Source organism: Passer montanus, unplaced genomic scaffold (genome assembly GCF_014805655.1).
Source record: "Passer montanus isolate IOZ18808 unplaced genomic scaffold, ASM1480565v1 scaffold19, whole genome shotgun sequence".
Classification (NCBI taxonomy): Eukaryota; Metazoa; Chordata; class Aves; order Passeriformes; family Passeridae; genus Passer; species Passer montanus.
Window position 1 is genome coordinate 12551102 of NW_024366480.1, and position 24137 is coordinate 12575238.

A 24137-nucleotide genomic window follows, 5' to 3' on the forward strand; every position below is an offset into this window, starting at 1 on the left:
TGGAACATTCCATTCAACCTAGTGAATGAAAAGGTAGGATCTAGATAGTCAAAGTTAGACAAAATCGTAAGCAACTGGAAATTTATTTTAATGGCATATATAAGATAACCTGAATTTTAAGATATGTAAAGGTTTTATATTTATATAAAATTTATATTATACAATTCGCTAACAATTTCTTCTGTAGAAAATATATGGAAGGTTTGACCTTAAAAACAGATCAAGATTTCCCAAATTCTAGAAATTTTGATTCTCATTTTTAGCTCACATCATCAATGCATTCAAAAATCCCTTTGCACACGTATCAGAATAAAAAAGTATCTGTTGTTTCTGTAGTATGAAGAAATAAGCCTTGTGAACTATGAGATTTTAGATTGAAAAAGAAGTGTGAAGACATAACAAACAGGAAACACACAACTTTTATAAGTCATAACAACTTAGAACATAAGGAAAACATATTCTGTGATGAGGGTGGTGAGGCACTGGAACAGTGTTGCCCAGGAAAATTGTGGATGCCCCATCCCTGGAAGGGTTCAAGGCCAGATGGATGAGCTTTGGGCAACCTGGTCTAGTGGAAGGTGTCCTTGACCAAGGCAATGGAGCTGAAACTAGATTATTTTAAAGGTCCTCTCTAACGTCAACTATTCTGTCATTCTATGAACTGATAATACTGGAAAAACCAATAAATATTTTATTTGTGCACCAAGGTGTTTGGTGCACCAATAAAGTCATAGGAAAAGAACATGAAGGGAATTTTATGAGCCTGATAGATGCAGAAAATGCATATCTGTACAGAATTGTCTCCCAATGTCTCAGTGTCTTTGATATAAGACAATGTTAAAGGGCTCTTTGGGCAATCAATGTGAGGAGTCAGTTATGGGGAAGATAGAGGAATGGTTAGGCTGGCTATTCCCAATGCCTCCTCACAGCAGAGCCGGCATGTGTCCTGGCGCTTCTTGTGATTACTGGAAATGGCAGGAAGAGAAGGGTCACCTGGGTTTGGTAGCCACTGTTGCAGTACTTATTTTGGTGTGACGCTGTCAGCTGCTGTGGCACGTGGCAGCTGCCTCCCACAGAGGCTGTGCAGGGCTTTCTGCTGCGGCTCAGCACGTCCCGCTCTACCTGGTGCCAAGGAAAAGCATATGGCCGGGGCCACTCCGCCCACTCAGCAGTGCCAGGAACAAAAGCCTGGTTGTTACAAACCCTGCCCCGAAAAAAGTCTTTTTCATACATCTATACACTTTAAAGAGAGAGAGGAAAGGAGCAGAAGAGGTGCGTTTGCTTTGCTTTCCCTAATGAAACATAACCAGAGCGGGGAATGCATCCTTTGTTTCCAACCTGACATCCCCAGCATGTGTTTGGCCAGATAACAAAATAACGAGAACGTGTGATGAGCGAGGTTTTCTCGATGCCATGGCAGCTGACAGAGGGCTCATCCCCCCGGCGCTCCCCGTAAAACGATCCGCGCTCCTCCAGACAATGCGGCCCTTGTGCGGAACAGCTGTCTCGGGGAGACGGCTCGCTGCTGTTTGACAGTAGCTTGTATGTTACATGGATACGTAGGGTATTATCTAGCTGGGAATGGATCTACCAGATGGGATTGAATGTTTCTAGCTGGGAAATGGAGTCTGCTGCTCTGTATAAAAACAAGCTGTGGTTCGGTGGCTGCATGATGAAATGCCAATATAGAGAGAAATGTGGTTTCCCTTCCGCCATGAATTATTTATTGTATAGTATACTCTGGTTGTATCTGAAATAATTTTCTGATAAAGCTGCTGCATGTGTGACAGGCAGATGAACACCAATCACACTTTAAGCCAACATACTTGATGTGATTTCAGCGTATTTTGCAGTTACAGGGAAGTTGGCTACAAACTCTATGGCTCTCACAAAAAAAAAAAGAAAAGATGTTACACATCTGAGGCTAAACACCTTGTGAGACTTGATTGACGCTTTGGATCAGGCCTTAAGTGAAATCAACTGTTGACTTTTTTTTTGTTTTTTCCTCAACCATCTGCTTGCTCCTCCTACCTCTCCCTTGTAAAATTTCAAATAGTCAAAGCCCCACCACAGTTGTTGGTGACTTTTGGCTCAGACCTCTATTGTCACCATTTACATACAAAATTAGCAGCATCAGACCTGGCTCCCTGCAGAGCTCTGACCATTTTTTTTTTTCCCAGCAGCGGTGGGCACAGGAATATTCCTATGGCCTTGGCCTGTCTTTGGAGGGGTTTTTTGCTGTTGTTCATATTGACCTTCTTGGGAGAACCAGAAAGCTTCCCCTGCCCCCCCTCCAGAAGTTTCTCTTTCACATGAGGTTGTACTGTGGCTTTGGTGTAAAGATAACCATCAGAAGCAACCAGCAGGCCTGATTCACCACAAGTCAGGTGTAATGTGGGTTTAGTGGCAAGAAAAGCCAGGCCAATCAAGTAAAAACTAAAACAGAAAACCAAGGCTCTCACAAGACCTCTCATTATAACTCTCTTGTGTGTATACAGCAGCCCTCTGGGGCTAGTGTGTGAACAAAGGTTGACCTCAAATCTGCAGGAACCTCACTGCTCAGGACCAGAGCCTCTACAAATTCATCCCGTTCTGGGATTATGCAATGCTGTTTACGTTTGTTTCAATTGTTTCAAAAGAAAACACAAAAAGTAAAGGTTAGACGTGAGAGAATAAAGTTTAGGAAAATGTACATTTTTCATAATAGTTGTGCATGGCAAAATAAAAAGATACCCATGAGCTCACTCTCAGCCATAAGCACGAAAAACCATTTGCCATTCCTCTGCAGGGCTTCCCCAAGCACTCCCAGCCTTCGGAGGAGTGAGACAGCCTCATCCTGCAGTGGGCTGGGACAGCCGAGCACAGGGATGGTCACCAGCCTGACATGTGGCCGAGTCCTGCTGGAATCCCCCTGGCCACATGCCTCTGGCCATATGCCCAACTCATCCTTTTCTTGTTCTGGTTTTCTTTTGTCCCCAGAAGGGACTTCTCCATACACGAGGGTTTCTCAAAGGAAAACCAGCAAGAAAAGCCAGCAAGGAAAGCCCTACCAGTGTCCAGAGGCTAACAAGGCAAAAAGTGAAATCCACAAGCAAGGAAACGATCTAGTTAGGGGGAAAAAAAAAACCATTAAATGTGCTAATAAAAGCCAAGTAACTCAGAGAACACATGGAAACTGCTTTAATCCAAATGAGAAGAATTTGCTCATGCAGACAGCCCTATTAATTTCAATGAGATCACTCTTGTAAGTATATATGACTCAAAGAAAGGACTGCTCCTTCCCTAGTTTGTTCCATGTGGCTGTTTTCTCTTTAACAGCTGAGCTTAAGACCTGAGCAGTAGCTTTAACTTTGAATTTCCTGGCTTTTGTCATACTTGGCGTTATTTAAATGTAGGTCTGTCAACATGAATAGGCTAAAATGCTGGTCCATCCTGGCTTGGAAATGGATTGTGACAGCTCTGTGGCAGGATTGCTTCATATGCATAGTGCCCAGCCAACATCTGCAACGCAAATGTCAGGCTGTGTCCCTGTAATTTCAGCTATTGTTCCTGCCACTTGCTCCTGGGGCAATGAGCAAGTCCCTGGTATTCTGTTCCCTAGCTTGGGCCCTGCCTGTCAACTAGGTGTTTTCACATTAAGGGCATTTGAGTCAGGAGTCTTAAGTGTCTCCTTTGTCACTTGTTAGACCCTGGGGCCTGTCAAAGTTCAAATGCAAATACAGTTGGGATTTTAAGGCCAAATAATGCTATCTCTTCTCAAAACTCCTCTGGTTTCTCAATGTGATTACTTTTCACATCACTTCAGGTGGGTTTTGTTATTTTCTTATATTTTGTTATCCTTGTTACACACACAGTCACCTTCCTAGTTAGAACAGATGACAATATTTTTTTTTTTTGCTTGTGTTCACAATTCTTTTATTTTGTTGTTTTCCTATTTCTTTTCCGATGAAGACATGGAGGGGGAAAACACATAGAGCTCCACAATTTCCAAATAGGTCCCATGCAATTCTTAGAACCAAGAGAAGCAAGAACTTACTGATTGAACAGAACATAGTCCAAGTCTAACTTCAAGAATGTTTTAAAAGAAGAACTTGTTGGGGGGGTTAAAGACACTGTCTTTAAAGGATATTCACTGTCATGTGTCTGTTCTAGAATAATATTCTGTGATTCCTACATAAGAACAGTAACAGTGAGGAGGCATTCCACAGTAGCTGAATTCCATCAAAATAGCTATAAGTTTTTCAAGAACAGACATAATTGTCCATGTCTTAAAAAATGTCACAGGAGGGAACCGGATTTACAAGGAAGATAGGTCAAAGCAAGAAGGGGGGGAAAAAAGGAAAAATTCAAACTATTAAAACAAAACACTGCAGTACACACACTTCTCCCTCTGGGGAAGAGGTGACAGCAAAGCATATGATGGATGTTAATAACATTGCTTAATGCATTACTGGAAGGCATTCAGATCCAACAGTGCTGAGTGTGCTGTATGGTCCTGTATGGAACAGAAAGCAGATATGAATAACATTATGTAGGTGTTTAAATCCATTATGATTGCATCTCGATGGGTTGGGATTTTTTGTTGCTTGGTTTTATATGTTTTCTTTGTATCCTATTAGCTGAACACATCAATTTGAATGTTTATGTGGTTTCCCTTCTGTACCCCATCTCCCTTGCTGTTAAAGATTTCTCTGATTCTTTTCTGATTTGCTTTGAGTATTATCTTTGTAATTCCATTTATGTTCTTGGTATTTGGCTACAAACCTTGCAGACTTTTCTTCTAAGAAAATCTATTGGTCTATTTTTGCTTTTGATTTTTCCCTACACCTTGGCCTTTCTGTTGGGCACCAGAGATTTTGACTGAGTAAGCAAAATGAACACTGTGCCTTGAAACACTAAAAGCAACGTGGGTTTGGAAACAAAACTTAAGCTGTTGATAAGGCTTTGTGTCTTCTAGAGACATTCCTTTCAGCTTTTTGTATGCTTTGTGTTTTGTCTTTTTTTCCCCCCTAACTTCCGTGACAGAGTTGGTTGTTGACCAGTTGCACATTAACAGACCCCTTTCTTTTGAGGGGCGAGGAGTCAGTGACACTTGACTAGATACAGCCACAGCTACAGCAGAAGTGGCAACAATAGAGAACAGCATCAGCATGCATCCCGCAGTCAGCTGGGATGATGCTTTTTAGGCAAATAGCCAGTCACTAGGCAGCCAAGGACAAGGACTTCCTTTTCCCTTTGCTGAGATCTCTGAATATTAAGCTCTTCTTCCCCAAAAGAAAGAGGCACATTACCATCCATCATCAACAAGTTGTATATACATTTCTTCATGCTTGGGATGTGAATTCCAAATCCTTCAGTGCAGGTTTCCAGGAAAAGCCCACCTCTTTTTTTTTCTATTTTTCTTTTTTTTTTTAATCCCAAGAAGTTGAGAGATTTTTTTTCCCCTTCTCAAGTCTTGGGAAGCATCAGAGTGGCCGAACTCCAGATGAGGCAGCTGTTCCCAAATATACTCAGTGGGAAGAGTTTTCATAACAATGGGAACCACATGAAAGCTCTCGGAGTAGCTCCTCCTACTATTGAAAAGTCCTTTCAGTTGAGTGGTTTGCATATTGGGTTGCATAAATGACTAGACACACCAAGGGGTCCATTTTCAGCACTGTGCGCACAGAATTAGACACGCAAGCCTTGCTAACAATAATTAGAGTTGTGTGCAAAACTCCCTGCGCAATATGCTGAAAATATTCTGCTTAGTGAATCTTCCAGCTCACGGCTATTTCCTGGCAGTACTGAGCTGAGTTCTGGGAACAAAATGAAAGTCTGGTCTCTGTGTGTGTTCACAGAGCTCTCTCCTATAGGTTCGGAAAAAAATGTGAAAAGACTCTCTTCCCTCCCCCTTTTATCCCCCCGCTTTGTATGTCTGAAGTATAAATGAACTCCACATACCACTTTTCCTTCAACAGCCTTGAGAAGTGAGCTTTGAGGCTGGTGAAGGAAAACCATTTGCCTTGTAGGAAGAGAACACAGATTTCATATAAGTGTGTATCAAGTTTCAGTTTATCACAAGTATTTGTGCCAGTCTGCTTAGCATGTGGCTACTCAAATCCTTGGAGAAGCCTTTCTCTTACCAAGCACTGCGTGGTGGCACTCTGGTAGCCAGCACTGCAGCCAGTCACAGAACCAATGAAATGCTAAAAATCTTGTTAGAAGGGGTTGCAACATAAATACAGCAAGGTTGCATATGTATGTATATGTTTATTTATTTATTTTTCATTGTGGTAAATCAAAATACTTAGCAGTCTTTTCCCAAGGGAGCTCTGCTAATACTGTCTTAACTCTCATGCAAAAAGTGACTGTGCCCAAGGGATGGTGCAGAAGATGGCACTTAGGACTAGTATCTCTTCTAGGCTTTACCAGCAATTCACTCACCTTGAGCTGGCCACTTCATCTGTTTGTTTTTATTGTTCCTCCTTCACCTCTCTCGTATATCCAGGCTGTAAATTTGTCACAGAAAAGTTGCTGTGTCTATTTGAGAGCTGGACAATATGAATGTCTCTGAGTAGAAATGATAGCGAGGACTGTGACACAGTGGCTGCCATTCATGTTTTTCATTAAGGAAGTGGTAATATTTTAAAAATTCATTTAAATTAGTTGTTTAATCACTTGTTAGCCAGAGAATTGGGCATAATAAGTTGTTTCAGCTGAGAGAGAAAATTAATTAAGGAGTCAGACAAATATGTGATGCCAACCTGGGTTTTTTAAAGACATTTTTGGAGTTTTTTTCCGAGCATTGGAAATCTCAAACAAATCGGTAGCTGCTTTCTTCCTCACAGCATCAATTCTTTCACTCAGCAATCCCTAAATTCACACTCTATTTTTTGGATTCACTGTCTTACTGCCAGCTGAGGCCATATCTGCCTTTTTGCTGTGTTTCTGCATTGCTTCTTTTTTCAGACACACAAAGGCACACGCATACACATGTTCACACACATGTACAGGTGCACACACACAGCCTCCCCCAGACCAGAACGCCCCAGGGAGCCTCTGAATGCACCAGTCTCTGGCTCGGTTTTGGGCAGTGCATTCCCAACTACCCTGTAAAATCCCAGTGTCTGAATGCAACCAAAACAGTGTGAGCTCCTGCTTTATTCAGAGGCATTTACTATGGGCTGTCTTCTGGTTCACTGCAGCCCTTCACAGCACTCGGTCAGCCCAAAGGGGCAATAAGTATCCAGCTGTCTGTACAAAGGAGTCCTCAGCCAGCTGTGCTGGAGCTCCTGGACACCTCCCTTCAAATCAGCAGCAAGGAGGAGAGGCCAGGGTGCCTTTGCTCCCTGAAGTACTCCTGGGCTTTTGAATTCAAAGGCAGCAGCAGCCTTGGGTTATGCTCATGGAAAGTACTCAGAAGGTTTAGATGAGATTCATTGGTGTGCACTAAAACAATCATCCCCTTTCTGGGGCTCTGGTCGAGCAACACTCAGCTACACCTGACAAATAAAGCCTGAGTTGCTAAGTGAGGTGGAGAAGCAAACAGGGTTTGAGAGCTGCATGTCCTTGTGCAGGGAGCTGGGTTTGTATTTTGTGCAGTGAGCTGGATTTGTATTCAAAGCCCGAGTCTGGGTCATAGTGATATGAGTGGTGACATTTCTGGTGAGCTTTCTATACAGCCTGCAGAAGCTTTTGATTAGCCACGTTTACACTGTCATTTCGACTGGTTACAACTGGTCTCACTGGAGGAATGAGAGTAAGATGCAGCAACCTTTTGCATATTTTTTGCCTTGTGGAGATCTGACCTTAGACTTATCAACTTTTCTCTTTTTGTGACTGAAAGATAACATACCTTTTGAAAGCCAGAGCTGGCTGCTGCACAGCTTTCTCCTCTCTTTTTATAGGCTTTTACTTGCCTGCAGCAAAGAAAGCATTGTGACTTACTCTTCTTTTTCTCTCAGTTCTAGGGAAAATTCGAACTGCAGTGGGCAGTGCCCAGCTTCTCATGGCTCAGAAATTTTACCAGTTCAGAGAACTTTGTGAAGAAAACCTGGTATGTAATTTTTCTGCTAGATACTAGTGTGTACCTTTTACTAACACTGTGAATAATCCTACATAAACTAAACTGATTTTCTGACTAAGATGGCAATTTTTCCAGTAAAGGCCCTGATATGAATTTGGGAGTAACTCAAACTTGTCAGAGTCAGCATGAGTTTCACAATAGCTTCAGACCCTTAAAATAAAGGCAAAAAAACTTTGGGTGAACAATCACTAAGGCTCTGCTACTGACTTTGGAGGAGCAAGGATCTGTCCCTTGACCGTTGAGTTCATGGGCACACGGATGGGTAAAACACCTTAAGGTCTTTGAGGGTGGATCAGAAATCTGCCATGTTGGGCTTTCCCAGGTGCTCCTGGGAAACAAGCTCCAGACTAAAATCTGCCTTGGTGAAAAATTGCAACAGAAATTGGCTCTGTCTTAATAAGACTTCCAGTTCTTAATATAAAAATTGAGAAAGCCTTCTGATTGCATATCTCTGCAAAGAACAGCCTACAACTGGGCAATCTGTCAAACTCTGAAAAACTAGGAATTAAAGTGTAATCTCTGGTCTCCTTATGGCTCTAAAAATATATACTTTATTGTTTTCAATAATTGCACCTTACATGGTATAATCATCCTACCAAAATAATTTGTTAGCGTGACTGTGGAAAGCATAAATAGAAATTTTATAAGGCAATCAACTGACTCTTTTGGGTTTATTGCTTCTGAAGAGGAAGAAAACTAAAGGCAGAGTAAAACTTGAGCCATGTAAAACATCAGGCAAGACGCTACTAGTAATTTATTTATTAACAACAAAATTAATAACAATATATCAGTGTAGTCTGACAAGGCCACAGCTGACTGGTTTAGGAACTCCTCAGCATTTATGAAAAAACATGCTTGAAGTGAGTGTATGCAACATCTCATTTTAATTAAACAGTTTCAGCTGGGAACCAGCTTATGGGGACACATCCTGGAGAAAGCCTTCCCTCATAAAACCCTTGCCAGTGGAGGAGAGATTAGGCTTTGGGTACAACCACTGCATGCAAAAAGTGTTCAGAGCTGGGGTCCACTGAAGGGACAGGATTTACTGGGTCTGGCCCAAGCTGTGCTGAAGATGCTGACTGTCCAGATATGCTCTTGTAAGCAATGCTGTTGGGCTGATGAGTTTGCACACACAAAGCAATGCTCCCCACCTGGTCCCTGTTTCGTTCATCCCAAAAATCTGCCTGTAAAAATGGGTTTACTGGACTTCTGCACATAGTCTTCTGAGGTTTTCACCGAGCACAAATCATTCTTGACCAAAAAAAAAAAAAAAAAAAAAAAAAAAAAAAAAAAATTGGCCTGAGGTCTATAAGAGAAAATTTTACTTAGTGTATTTTTGTAAACCTTACATTCTCAGAGTGCAGAAAAAGTGTTCAAGTATTGGTATATCACTATTTGCACATGCAGGAAATGTACATTTGCACAGGTTTCTTTCTGTTTTACAAGTGTGAGCATGGTAGGGAATCCTTCCTCATGAAAGTGGAGGCTGCATTTCAGTGCAGATAGGATTGCCACTAGTTGTGCCCAGGAACATCCCTAGGCAGATCCTGCCGCAGGGGCCCTCTACCCTTAGTCTGTGGGGGGAACCCGCTGCCTTTGGTGAGTGGGTGCTTGCAGGGCACAGCAGCTCAACGCCGAGCCAGATTCCTCGAAATAAAACCCGCCAGTAAGTAATGCTTCGCTTTGCTCCTCTCTCTGGGTCTCACCCATCACTGGGATCTGCTCAAACTGCTTTGCTAGCCAGATTTGTAACCATTTGCTTGAATTCTTTACATTAAGAAGTACTAAAGCCAACATGTTTTTTTCTTCTGTTACACAGAATCCTAATGCACATCCACGGCCGACCTCCCAGGATTTAGCAGGGTTTTGGGATATGCTGCAGTTGTCCATAGAAAATATTAGTATGAAATTTGATGAACTTCATCAGTTAAAGGCCAATAATTGGAAACAGATGGATCCTCATGACAAGAAGGTAGAACACTGTAGATTTTGTATGCTTCATTTAAAACCCTGCACAAATACTGGACAGATTAAGTAGGCCTCTGTGTTACAGCGTTGACGTTAAAAATGTGAAATGAAGCTCATATCAAATTAATTTCATTGTATTAACAATGTTTACATAATAATCATCTGGGATATTATCTGTAATATGTTTCAGGCATATTTTTAAACCAAATCTGTCTTTGTGAATCGGATGATGGGAATGTGGTACTTTGTTAAGCTTTACATTTAATCATATTAGATGATCAATCGTTGGAAGGAACTGCCTTATATATTGATTCTTAAAATTAAATAAATCACATTTACGGTTCATATTATTGCATACAGCAAGAGTTCTAGGTTGTGTTACTGAAAAAACCAGGGAACCACTGTAACCATCGCTGACTTTGGTAGCCAGGTTACAAACAGCAATATCAAAAATATGCCTTCCAAAATGTTACATGAAAAAATTACTATTTTTTGTCCATTTGTTTGTTTTTTACTTATTTTGGGCTTTTTTTAAAGTGGGTGATTTCACAAACACATTCACTTTCACTTTCCTGGTATTGTTGTTTACCTGAGGTAGCATAAAAATCATCTGGAGCTTTGGTGGGGATTTTCTTTCTTTTTTTCTTTTTTTTTTCCTTCTCTTTTTGTAAATGTAGTCTTCTTCTGTCACCATGAAAAACTACCACATCCAAATGTAAGTCATGTTTCACGTTACATTCTCATTTGGCACCATCGCCTTTTTTTTTTCTCCTCACTATCCACCTCAAGACAAACAGCACTTGGGTGAGCCAAAATACACAAATGTTTCAGAAAATCCTTAGAGCACAGACCCATTCCTAGAGGAACCAACAGTGTAATGTCGTGCTCCTGTAGGTATGTAATTTGGTGGCTGAATTTCCACTGTGACTGGTCTGATAGCAATGAACACAGCCAACAGGTAGGGTCACCAGAAGGAGGGGAGCACAATTTACAGGTACAGTGGCTCAGACAGGAGTCCTGGCTACCTCAGCTTATGGTCAGCTGGCTGCCAATGACCAAAGTGGTGTTTTATTTTGGACAAATAACCATAATAATATCAAACCCCATTAATCTTGCAGCAGGAAGCTTGTACAGGCAGTGCTGGTAGCACTATTCCTCCTCCTCCAATCAAGACTAAATATTCATTCCTGACTTAGGAGTGCCATGTTCACACCATTTGTGCACACCTAGTGTGTTTTGTAGGGGAATGAATGGGAATGTGTTTTCCTAGCCCAAGGTACTGAAGGCAAGTCATTTTCTTATCTTCTTTTTTTTTTTCCAGTATCTATCAGTAAAGGAGGTTAAAACTGCCAAACATGCATGCACAGAAATGCTGGTATATGGTCTTTCATTAGCTTTTACAGTAAAGTGGGTAGGCTGAATGTTTGCAATTGCAGCAGTAAGAAATGAGAGCTTTCCTCGAAAAAAAATGTGCCTTTTCTTTGCTTCTGAAAAACATTTCAAAGAGTTTCCAAAAAAAGAAGACTATAACAGTTTAAAGGAAGTTAAGTAGTGCTGAAGAAAGGGACCTACAGTAGGAAGGTAAAGATTTTAAAGAATTACACTGTGTTCCTGTTTCAACAGCATTTTTCTATGATTTTAGATGAAACAGATCATGTCCTTTCTTAAAAGGGATTAAAAAAAAAAGGAAGAAAAAACTTTCTGTGGAATTGATATTTGCCTTTGGCCTTTGCCACTGGGCCCTTTTTAAGCAGCACAGATTAATCCTTGGATGGAGAGAAAAAGCAAAGTATGAATAAGTGTAACTAAGCACCTTTATATTTTGAGCCATGGAAGCTGTTGTGAGCAGCATGAGAGAAAACGAAAGGGCAGAATGGGACCTTTGTAGTGTGATAAAATCCCTTCGCTCAGAGACTGTGTTCACAGTTGGAAGGGGATGTAACTTAAAAGACAATCTAATTAACTTGACAAAGTCTTTGTGGATGCCTGAAATTCAGTTCTGAATACACTTTTCTTTTATGGGAGAGATCCTTCTCTGAGGGTTTGTGGTTTTTTTTGGTTGGGTTTTTTTGGTTGTTTTTTAATTTTCTTGGTTTTTGATGTGTATGTGTGTATACAAGCACCAGGGTATACATAAAAGCCCTCCTTGTTGGTCACATATCTGGAGCTAGCTGCCACCATGATGATTAATGCATGTTCTCTTAATAGTTTTTAAGTTTTTCCTACCAGATTTTCTATTTCTAGCTGAATGTAGCTTCATGCCTATTTAGCACAAGGCCAGAATTTATGAACTAGCACACCAAGACCCAGAGCATGGGATTTTTGAGCAGTCACTAAACTGCTACGAAATAGATACATAAATATGTGGTGGGGTGTTTTTTTTAAAACTACTTATTCTGATGCACCAGCTGCAGACAGCTAGCTCCCATCTACATTTGGGAACGCCAAAGCCATGGCACCTCCGTGTTGCAGGAGCATCTAGCACTATGCATGGATAAAAGAGGGTGGCCCGGGAGCTGGGGCTCTCCAGAGTTCCTCTGCTGAGAGCAGCGTTCCCTCCTGGCTGCACCGGTGGCAGGAGGTCGGTCTCTTTCCTAGTCCCTGGCACTAAGCAGGTAGCGGTGGGGGCCCCGGCCCCGGCAGCACCATCCCCGAGGAGAAGTAGCACGGCGGCCGGCCCTCCCCTCCCCTTTGCCCTTGCCCCATGTTTATGAACCCTTGAGCACAAAAGCCAGTTGACTGAAGACAGAAAGGCAGATAAGACCTAACAAACCTTAGGTAAAATGTGTGTTCTAACTACTGATATATCCTAGTTTTTCCCGCCTTTCCCTGAGAAGCTGTATAATGCCATTAACCTTCTGCTTTGATCAGGAGAGAAGGGTCCCTCCTCCAGTGCCAAAGAAGCCATCGAAAGGTCAGGTGCCACTCATACGAGAACGCTCTCTGGAAAGCTCGCAGCGTCAGGAGGCCCGGAAACGGCTGATGGCTGCCAAGCGCGCTGCGTCGGTTCGCCAGAACTCAGCTACCGAGAGCGCCGAAAGCATTGAGATATACATCCCCGAAGCCCAGACCAGGCTATGAAGGGATCCAACCGGGAGGACTCTCTCTGGCAAGACAAGCCTCATGTATAATCTGCCCCTCTAGGCTCCTTCTCAAGGTCACCACAAAGTATTTGTACCTCCTCCTCTCTCTCTCTCGCTCTCTCTCCCTACTCTCCCCCTCCCCTCTCTCTGTACGCAGCTGCCCCGATGCTCCCAGTGAACTCCACTGCCGTGGCGTAGTTGTCGGTCCTCCGAGAGATGTCCTCTAATCACCCTTGCTTTCTGAAGGTTCCATGTCATCACGATGCTTTGTCACATGTACTGATGCTGCCACTTTGCCTCATGTAAACGAGCACGATCCTTTTTCTTTTCTGTTTGGAACCAATAAACGCAGCACTCAGACTTCCACACACCCGCACACCTGTACAGTAGATGCTCCATTTAACCTACTCATGATCTTTAGTTGATCTAAAGCTAGCCTGTTACCCAGTGTACAGCAATATCAAACTGTAGGGGACTTTGGTATTTTCAGTCATGCAGGGTGATCCTTTCGGACTCTGCCGTCTTCCTCACAAAAGATGAAAGGAGCTATGACTCGGATTCCCTTCTTTTTATTACTGGTTGTTTTTTTTTAAAGCAGATGGCGCACTTTATTCTAAATCTCCAAATCACATCTTCACCTGAATTAAGGAGTCACACAAGGGGAGGGAGCTGGGGTGGGAGCGGGGAGGGGGGGACGAAAAGAAACCCCACAGCTCTGGCAGGTGAAAAGGTGGAAGTATATCCCGCAGGTGAGATGGCAAGGGATACAAAAGATCCTGTGGAAAGATACCTGCACACTCACAGCTGCACAAACTGCCTCATTTTTATTTCATCAATCACTACTTAAACATTTCAATCAGCAGAAGATTGTAAATTCGATCTTCCAGGGAAATAATCTATTTTGAAAGGCAATAAAAGAGTAAAAAGGAAGGAGATAAGAAGCACTGACAGTTGAAGAGATAATATAAAAGAAGGATTTTCTTGTCCAAGTATTAAGAATTTTTAAAATTGTACTGTATTGTCAATTCCTCTTGTATTGTATTGTATGGATTATATTGGTTAAAAAAAAAAAAAGAAAAAAAAAAAAAAAAGCTTGGTTTTGTTGATGTCTTAATCTCGGTGGGACCATCCAATTCTCATACGTCCACGCAGCCACACACGGACACCTGTAAGTGAATTACTGTACATGGAGCCTCTGATGCTTTTCCAGGCCAGGCTTGCTTTGCTCTATCCACAGCTGGTTGTATGCTACAGTTCAGACTGCTTATCACCAAACCGTCCATATTTAGGAGTAAATTTCTAATTCAGCCTCCTCTTAAATAGTATAATGTACTCACTTGAACAAGAACAATAGACTATTTTTCACAAGTTATGGGATCAATATGAACTTAATATTTTTCACGACAAGCCTTCCTACCCTGGCTTCTGCCATTGTTTTGCAATCACAAAAAATATGCATCTTAAGTAGCTCATTAATAGTGGGCGGAAATGGCAGATTATAAGACTGGAGAGGAGCCTGAGAGGTCAGCTCCTGTGTGTCTGTCCCCTCCAGCCACCTCTGGCTGGGACAGGGGCTTGTCCTCCAGCTCCTCTGATGAGGAACGATGCCAACCGCGCTGCTACTGGAATCTCTTGTGCCAACATTAGGAAAGCTATGTCAGGCATGTTGCTGAAAGTGAGTTGTGTGCGTGCGTGCGAGCGTGTGTGAGTGCGCACACGTGTGCCTAACTGGCATGTGCTGCTGCCAGCAGAATTAGCGTGAGCTGCTTTGGGTGACAGGGCTGCTTTGGGTGACAGGGCTGCTTTGGGTGACTGGTGTGAGCAGAGGAGAGCTGTGCAGCCCTCAGCACTTGTGCAGCGATGTTTTCCAGACTCCTCTGCTGCTCCATACGTGCTCTTCACCCTGGTCTGCCAAGGCAGGGGTACACGGGAGAGGAAGGCAGGCTGCTTTCTGCTCCCAGTGGGCACAGGCACAGGGACAGCCCCACCATGGAGGGGCACAGGTGGCAGCCCTTGCTGCACGCCAGTGCTGGCTGGCTGTGCCCATGGCAGCTCAATCTGTACGGACAGTCCAACCAGTGAAAAACCCCACTGCACATGTGGCGTAGTTCTGCAGCTTGCACTTAAAAAGCATTGAAAATCATCATTGAAAAGTTAAGCTCTTGCTAAAAGTATTCATCGAGACCATGCCAGACAGCTTCTTTTCCTATGACATCATAGCCAGGTGCTAATTTAATTTTATTCGAGAAAATAGGAGAGGTAATAGGTTCTGGCACCAAGTATTTTCATGACAGCATACTAAAACCACTAGAGAATTTGCTACCTCTCAAAGCCATCGATATCTGAGCTATGTCTTTATAAACAGGGCACAAATATTTACTGCTGTGGTTTACAAGATAAGGGCTAATAATTTAATATATAAAAGACTTTTAACTAGAGTAATCAGAAATCCAGTGTAACTCTAGAGTGCTTGGTGTTACAGGAGCTTCAAAAGGTTTGACCCTCTAAGCGTTTGAATACCAGTGTATTTGCTAGTTTTGAAACACTGCGTTTAACTTTTAGCAGCAACAAAACATCACCGTGTTTGCAGTATGTAATAGTGCCAACTGCCACTTTTGAGCATATATAGTCATAGGAAGTATTAATTATTTGGAACTCATTTGTACTGAAGTATTCAAAGCAGTACTTAGGTGAGAGTCCACATTCACAACTGTGTCGCAGACTTACTTAGTTTTGTGAACGTTTTACGAAAGATGAGTTAAGATTTTGGTTGACAAGTGGCTACAGAAATTTATATCCAGCAAGTTCTCCCCTAAAAAAGCAGAAAAGTGAAGACTATCTAGTCTTGTACATTACAAATTATTGTATTTGTATATCATAGAATATTTTTTGTACCTATTTTAAATGAATTTATTCTTAGCTGAATGCTTGTTAGTTCATTTGGCACTGGAAAGGATATTATAATGTTTGCCTAGTTTTTTAGCAAAATATTAAAAATACAGCCAATACCAGAAAATACAAAATAAAATAATTCTGCCCATAGAATGCCACTAGTTAACCACTTGACTCATTTACAAACACTAATGCTAGTATATTTGCTCCATCGTCTGTTTTAGAATAATTTGTAACTATTTGTTTTTAGTCTAAACTGCCCAGTGTATTTTAAAAATGCCTATATTCTGTTTCACTTTGGGACTAAACTATTGCTTTTTTTTCTTGGGGGAAATTTTAGAAAAGGTTGGTTTTGTCTCCTGCTTCAAAAGTTAAAAAAAGAAAAAAGAGGTATTTATTATATTTTTTGCAGATGTTTCCATAAAATTCTCATAACCTTTTTGTAAAGAAAGATGAAGAAATGGATTAAAGATTTTTAATATTTGAAAAGGTAAATAGAAATAATTTATTTGTAATATATTTCATTTTATTTATTGGTGTACCCTTAATGCTTTGATGTGCACTATCACTTTAATTTAAACTGTATCATTGTGAATTTATTGGGGGTTTTTGTTTTTTGTTTTTGTTTTTTTAAAGGAAAATGGTCAAATGCATATTTTAAGTAGAATGTAAATCACTGGCCTACCTGCATTCCCAAATGTGATTTTAAAAATGTTTTTGATTTGAAACAAAAGACACAAATTTGAAAGCCTTTAGACAGAAAAGAGTGTTTTTATGGCTTAATGATTTGGGTTTCCCTAGGATTATCTATCTGGTTTGTGTGTGGACAGGAAAATGTAAATAGATGAATGTTTCCCATAATGTAAAAAGAGCAAATTAATAAAATAATTAATGCACTGCTTGTAAGAGCTGTGGGTTTTCAATGCAAATTCATTCTTCCAGAACTGCCAAGGCATTTCATTTGATGTGGTCAAGGATAAAAGCACGACAGCCAGAATATTTCTCTTAAACTCTCATTGCTTAAGACTAGCCCTGCAAAGTCTCATCCAAAGCATCCTGCTGAGCACCCTGGAAGTGTTCATCTGCACAGAGTTGCTCACAGGCATAAAAGTTGCCATGATCAAGGCCTTGAGCCTTAGCAAAATCTTCAAAGGCGCTTCTGCACAGAGCCCAGCCAAACCCCACTGAAGATGCCAGGAGTTACACTGGGGACTTCAAAAGAAGTGGCAAGAAGACCCCAGCCTGTTTGGTTTTCCCCTCTCTGGTTCTCTTTCATTTTCTGCTTATGTCCCGTGATGTCTGAATTTTTGGGGGCAAAAGAGATTCCTGACAGGCATAGCTAACTTTCCCTTCACTGGAATCCTGCTTCCATATGGGGTTTTTCCCACTGAGTGAAATAAAGACAGTCACCAAATCCCACGGAACCATGTCCTGGATGATGTTCATGGTTATACCAGTATTTAAACAGGTCCTGATTCAATTTGTAGTACCTGGTAGTTACATTATTAGTGTGCCAGTGCTGCACCCTGTACTGTCTGCCCGTGTTTAGACCCTCAGCACAGAAAGACCAGAAAGATTTGTGCTGCAGATCCATGGGCCGGAAAAATTCTGCTTAACACCAAGATTAAGGGATTTTTCTTCACATGCTGGAATTTATGTGCTCATTAGTCACTGATAAATGGATTCACCAGGGATGGGAGGAAAAATTCTTTGTTACTTAAAAAACTTTGTGACGTGTCTGGTACCTTTTTGCAATAAGAACAGCTCAAGGGGAGTAAAACAGCAGGTACGTTTCACACTGTTCTCCAGCAGAGTAAGGAAGTCCAAGCCATGGCTCAACCCCGCCTTTCATGCAGGTAAACTTTCTCCGTATTTATACTCAGTATTTCCTTCCAGATCAAATCAGAAGCCTTCCCCAGAAGTATATCTTGTTGTCAGTTTGTTTGCCAATGTCTGTTCTCTTCTGCAAGACATTGTTTTTGCATCACGCAATAGGCAAATAATTCACTTCAGCCGTCAGTTTGGAGCATGCTCGCCTATCAAATCTGATGACTTTGAGCTGACATTTTTGATAGCAATTAATGATAAAAATATTGGCTGCTCTGCCACTACTGGTATTTGTTGTTGAGGTCACAGGTTTATACATGATTTGGAGTGCAGAGAGCATTTCTTTTTTTCCCACTACACATCACGGAGCAGGGTCGGGTCAGCCCCACTAGCCGTGGTCCTGCACTGAGTAAACCTGAGACCAGCACTCACAGCTGAAACATACTCATCCCCTCTCCCTTTAGTCTGATGCCAGTGACCTGTAAAACATTTCTGTGCTGTCACAGCAAGCTCATTCACAACACCGTCCCTTCCCTGTGCTTTTGCATGCAGGGAGGTTTTTACAGCCCCTCTTCTGCACAGCTGCTCGGCCACCGTTGTGGCAGGAGAAGGTAGCTGCTCTCACTTGATTCATCAGGGTGCATTTGGATGCCAGCTGCCAAACATGACGTGACTGGCCCTTCCAGCCGGCAGTCAGGCTTTCCCACGCTTGGGTCCCATGGGCGGACAGCACCCTTCCCGGTAGTGCGTGAGATTACAGCCGGTCCTCTATTGCTCCCTGAGTCACATGCCCCACTCGCAGCGAGACAAAGAGGAGAGCTAAGGAACAGGGCTTCCTGGTAATTGTGTTTTTCATGGTTCTCTTCACCGATCCAGTAACAACATAATCATTGAAATTAGAGACAGAAAAGCTCTGCTGGGGCATTGTGTTAACACTCTGCCAGTTCCAGATTGCGATCTACCGAGCTGTAGCAGGTAAGTCATCACCTTCCCAGCTCTGCTCCACCCAGAGGGAAAAAAAACCCACACATGAAACACGGAAAGAAAAAGAAGAGCTATATTAAAAAACAAGCTGAGTTGTGACATTGCCGCCACCTATTTTGGGCTACTCCTGGTGCAGAAGCCTTCATTGTGTTGACTCTTCACTTAACTATATCTGTGACAGAGTGCCAAACTTTTCTTCATTTTCAGCCAAGCAGAATGGAAATAAATTATGGATTTTGCCACCTCTGTTCAAAGAGGGGAAAGTACTGAGGTGTTGCAGAACCTCTGGAGAAAGCAACCACTGCATAGCCCCTGAGCTACACCGACGGCAACACTGCCATATTTCAAAGCTGTCAAAGGTTTTGGAAGAGGGATGGGCCTTTGCCCTGAGTTAAAGAAAAGCAGTAGGACAGAGTGTGACGGATGTTTTATGGGTATCAAATATCTCACCAAGGTAAGATAAGTCACTGTGTAAACAACCATGTGCTGAGGCAAACACCTTAGTTTGAAGATGGTAACTAGGAAGCTGAGATGTTGAATAGCAAAGGGTAACCCATTCCAATGTAACTAGCCTATTTCCCCAGTGGGAATGTCCAACCTATTACTTATACCTGGCTTCAAACTAGAGAATTATCAAAGTCGTGTCCTTAAAAGACTATATCTTATTTTTCCTGTTGAACTGACTATGGGTGCTCACAGCGGCAACCTGGAATGGTTTTGTGAGTGTGCATTCAGGACTGTGATTATCCCTGATTTTTTTTTGTAGCATTGAGAAGTTACTGTCTTGCACAAGTTGGGCTATATAATTTGTTATCTTGCAGCATGTTCTTTTGTCTTTTTTTTTTTGATAAGTGGTTGTATAATAACTCACTGTGCTCCAGTCAGTCTTCAGAAGAAAACTCCTATCACCTGAAAAACAAAAAAATACTGAAACTTCTTCATTTGGTAGACTGTTCTGGTAAATCTTGGCTAAACCAGGCCTATGGGGAAGGAAATTGAGATAACTGATGCTCTTAAGCATGTGTCATTCTTCATCTCTCCAGTCAATAATTGACAAAAAAAGGGGAAAAAATCATATGGGCCAGACAGTTCACAGATGTTGCACTAAAACTGAGGTGGCATTTTGCTGTGCTGTGGGACAATCACACCTGTAGCAACAGCTGAAGGGGAAAATCCCTTCTCACCTTGGTGTAACGTTTCAGTAAATAGTTTTAAAATATGTGACATCCCTTCCCAGTACATCAGTGCCTCCATGAGCACAATTCTGCAATTTCCACAAACCATCAGACGCAGGGCAGTATCATGGTGCCAGCTGAGGGCAGGGAGATACAAGCCCCTGGGCAACAGCAGCCCTTGCACAGGGCAAGGCATTGCTATGGGAGCAGTGGCAACTCAAGGGGAATGTGTTGTGCATTAAACACAAACCAAAAGTAATTCAGGTCAGATGGCTGCTGCTTCCATGAAGTAAGCTGTCATAGTGGAAAAGAAGAGTTTAAAAGGGTGACTTCTCTTTTCATCTCACTATCTATTGTTTTAATCCAGCATAAGAACCAGGCTTGGAATCTTAGTGAAGTTACACAATTGCATTTGCAGTGTTGGGAGAGAAACCAGACTTCATCCCAGACTAATTGCCAGCTATAAAATTTAGTGGAGGCATACATAAAAACAAACCTGTAGCAACTTCAATGGAAACATGTCCATGTGTCAGTCTTCAAGCGAATCCAGAAATGCTTTGCCTAAAAAACACTGAATTTTAAGTAATGAATTTTAAGTCATGATCCTCTGCAAGAGGATCCACTGAGCTTGCTCATTACCCTGATTCACCACATAGTAAATATTGCTATTATTTAAAAAATGTTAAAAACCAGTGACTTACGTCAAAGAGGCTGTATGACTACACATCAGAGGAAAACAGCTCTGACAAAGAGATGATGTGTATCGATCTGAAAGACTCCATGAAGTACTCATTTGTATTACTAACCTAATGCTTCAAATGACAAGAGGTTTCCTTTTGTTTACATCTTTCCTGGCAATAGCATCATGACAACTGCAGCCTGTCTGCAAGAACGTACTCAGACCTGGGAACCCAGCCACACATTGGCAAACCGCAGTGTACTCCACGTGTTTCTCATCCTTTGCTTAACAACCTTGTGCTTGTAAGAAAAGCTACTTGTGTGCAGTATTGCATTCATTGTGATGATTCATGTCTATCAGCTTCTGCCACACAATGCTGGGATGTCACGTAGGATGCAGCCCACCTCCTGTATTTTCTCTGAGATAAAAATTTCCTTTAGTGGAAGGTGGGAAATAAAACCAAGAAACCAAGCCAAAAGAAAGGGGGAAGCATGCAGAGTTTGTCATTAAAGTATAAGCCAAGCAGGTTTTGTTTGTCAACAGCTGCATAAGCGAAAATAACAATTCTGAAATGACTTCTAACTGGAAGTGTTTTCATATCAAGTGGCACGTGTGAGCTTAACGCTAATGGTTCAAGGCCTTCCCAAGTGTCAAGTGGTGTGACTGCAGGTGCTGTCACAGCATCCCTGCCACATGCATCGGCAGCAGTTGCCACTGCCAGGGGCTGTCAGCTGCAGTGTTGGTCCCCAAGTGTCCTCCCCTGTGGCACATCCTTCACTCACATGTACGAAGGCATTGTGCTCTAGGAGCCACGTGTTTTCTGCTTTACCTCACACTGACAGCAAGGCAGAAATCCCTCCAGAGAATGTTGAATGGATCTCCTTAAACACCACAATTACACTCAAACACCAATAATTACATTTGCCTGGGATGGAGGTTTATCTTTGAACTCACGAAGCTTTTGTTAAATTGTCTTTACACATCAGCTCGCTCTGCTTTTCAGTAGACAACGTGAAACTCTGCTCTCACACCTCAGGAGCCAGTGTATTACATTTGCTCTGTACTTTCAGCATCGTAACTGGGAGCAGAAGTTGGATCTGGTTTTTTCTTCCCCTCTTAAAAGGTCAGGGAAACATGAAACCGCAAAAGGCTAATTCTTCTCTGTGTCAAATTTCTGTGAGCCCACAGGGCAACATAGCAGTGGTGTTTTTAATGCTTTTTTTCCCCCCTGACTTTTCAATCCACAGTCCTTGGAACAACTGGTGACAGCTCATACAGTAAGACACTTACTCTGGCATCATTCCTTCTAAGTTGCTTCTGATGAATATTGGGAGCACTAGAAAGGGTCCTGGCCACCACAGCACACGTGTGATGAGCAAGGGGAAGATATCACAGGGCTTGGCCTCATTACAGGTTTTCTGGTTCTGGTGCTGCCTGCTCACAATCCACAGTATTCAGCACACACACGCTTGGTTATTGTTAAACTGTAAATATTGCAAGAAGGTATTCAGCATGATTTAATATTCCTATTAGTGCCTCCAAAGGCCCAGCCAGAGAAGCTGCACTGTGCTGGGCTGAACACTGTGTAAATATTGATGGTTTCTGTCTTGCAGTGTTTACAATCCAAGAAGGAGCCCTCCACCAGAGCTCTCTGCTATGGTTTTGTTATTTGTCTTCGGAAATGATTTGTCTGATTTAAAGCATCATAAATGAGCATGTCCTTTCTTCTGCCACTACTACTAGAGCAATTACTTTACAAAGAGCTGTGAAGGCAAAGTTCTAGACCTAAATATTTTATCATCCTGATCAAGTATTAGTCTTTTGATATAAACTCAGAATCCAATACCTTTTCTGCAATACGCTACAATAAAATATGATCTCACAGTTCCCAAACCCTTGCCAGGTAACAGTGATTCAGCATAAGCACAGCAAAGCATCGCTTTGCTCCCCTGAACAGGGACATGCTCTCAGGTAAACTCACTTTAAGGCTTGATAATGGAAGAGGCTGCTCCCAAAGCCACCGCACTGACAAGATACAGATATGCAGCAGTGGTTGTGGAGAAACCCACATTAGGAATCAGGTAAGTTAACATTACACAAGTATATAGCAGGAACAGACAGTACAGGAATGGCTGTTGGCCCAAGGCCAACTGCCTTGCTGAGGGTGCTGGTGTTTGGAAAGGAAATGACAAGTTGCTACAGCTGCAAGAGTCGGCACTGACGCACAGCTTGCTGAACCCTCCCTCCGGCTGAGGATAAAACCTCTGCAAGGGAGCTGGGAGCTGTGCTATGCCTCAGAATACGGCTGGGCGCCGCTGCCATCCATCATGCAAGCATAAGTCCTTCAGCGTTCGAAGGCAAAGTTGCAAAAGACTTGTTATTCCTCAGGGTGTTCTGAAGATTTATATACTGTCACCTACCTGGGCAGTGGGAGATGTTTACCTGTCTCCTGTGTCAGCTGAGCTCAGGGAGCAGTAACATGATTACAACACTTGACTGCTCAGAAATGCCTTCTGGCTCCTCATATCTCCTCATCTGATCTCCAGGACACCTCACCACTGTTAAAAAGAAAACACCACCAGAGCACCACCCAGCTCCAAACCATCTGAGGTGCGGGCCCAGAAGCAGCTCTAGCATTCCCCTTTTCCCCTGCTATTGCAGCTGGCATGTTCATAAATCATATTTGTTCTTCCCACAAGCCTTACCTCATTTGGGGTCAGGGGGAGGCTTAGAGTCAGGGGTTTCACCTGAGGCAGGTTATACCTGCAAACAAAAGAGTGGATGTGGAAGGGCAGCCTTGCACCACCACCACCATCGCCACAGTGTTCATCAGAGCCCTTCACCAAGAACTGGAGCTGAGATTTCAGTGCTTGGCTCTCCCTGTTCCCCGCACGGGGAAGCTCGTACCTTGTCACTGCTGCCCGGCCACTGCACACCCTGCGCCTGGGGGCGGCCAGCAGCGCTTCCATCCGCGCTGTGCAAACACCGCTGCGCCCGTTCTCCGCACGGATAATAATAGTGCCACCCTCACTTCCCGCTCCCGGGAGCCATGGTGTGGGCACCCAGCGGCAACTACAGACAGTGACCCAAGGTCTGGTTAATGTTTCAGAGCTTTGAACCCACCACAGGTTGCACTTTGAGCCGTGCACAGCACGTTATTGGCGGTCCTGGTGTTTAAAGGTTTTTTTCCAACAACCGGTTGGGTGCCTGCTCATTTCCTAAGGAGTCTGACACCAGAAATTTCATGTCCATGTCAAAGTACCTGATGTCCACCTGCACTGGTGGAAAAACAATAAGCATTCTGTCATCAGCATAACCCTGATTTCCACAGACTTTGGGGGTTTTTGCACGTGAGAAGAGGCTGCGGCATCGCTGAGTGCCCTGTTAACAGCCAACAGGGCAAAGTTCTTGTTTCCTTTGTAGTGAAAAAGTTCAGGGCCGGATTTTGATTATCACAAGGA

The 24137-nt window shown here is 42.7% G+C and overlaps 1 protein-coding gene and 1 long non-coding RNA gene across 6 annotated transcripts in view; one reads left to right on the plus strand and one right to left on the minus strand.

Annotated features, from left to right (window-relative positions):
- Positions 1 to 16912, plus strand: part of DLGAP1 (DLG associated protein 1) — a 252400-nt gene extending 235488 nt beyond the window's left edge. For all 5 annotated transcript variants that reach the window (XM_039706190.1, XM_039706192.1, XM_039706191.1 and 2 more), the window contains 3 exons: positions 7947 to 8038; positions 9888 to 10040; positions 12908 to 16912. In XM_039706190.1, the coding sequence (XP_039562124.1) occupies positions 7947 to 8038; positions 9888 to 10040; positions 12908 to 13117 (455 nt within the window). In that variant the 3' untranslated portion in view covers positions 13118 to 16912. The remainder of the gene's footprint in view (positions 1 to 7946; positions 8039 to 9887; positions 10041 to 12907) is intronic.
- LOC120500784 lies at positions 14188 to 23723 on the minus strand. Its single transcript, XR_005627170.1, has 5 exons — positions 23584 to 23723; positions 23382 to 23439; positions 20494 to 20558; positions 19694 to 19731; positions 14188 to 14285 (listed from the first exon to the last, which is right to left on the minus strand). It is a non-coding gene; the product is annotated as an uncharacterized LOC120500784 (long non-coding RNA).
- Positions 23724 to 24137: the final 414 nt, after the last annotated feature.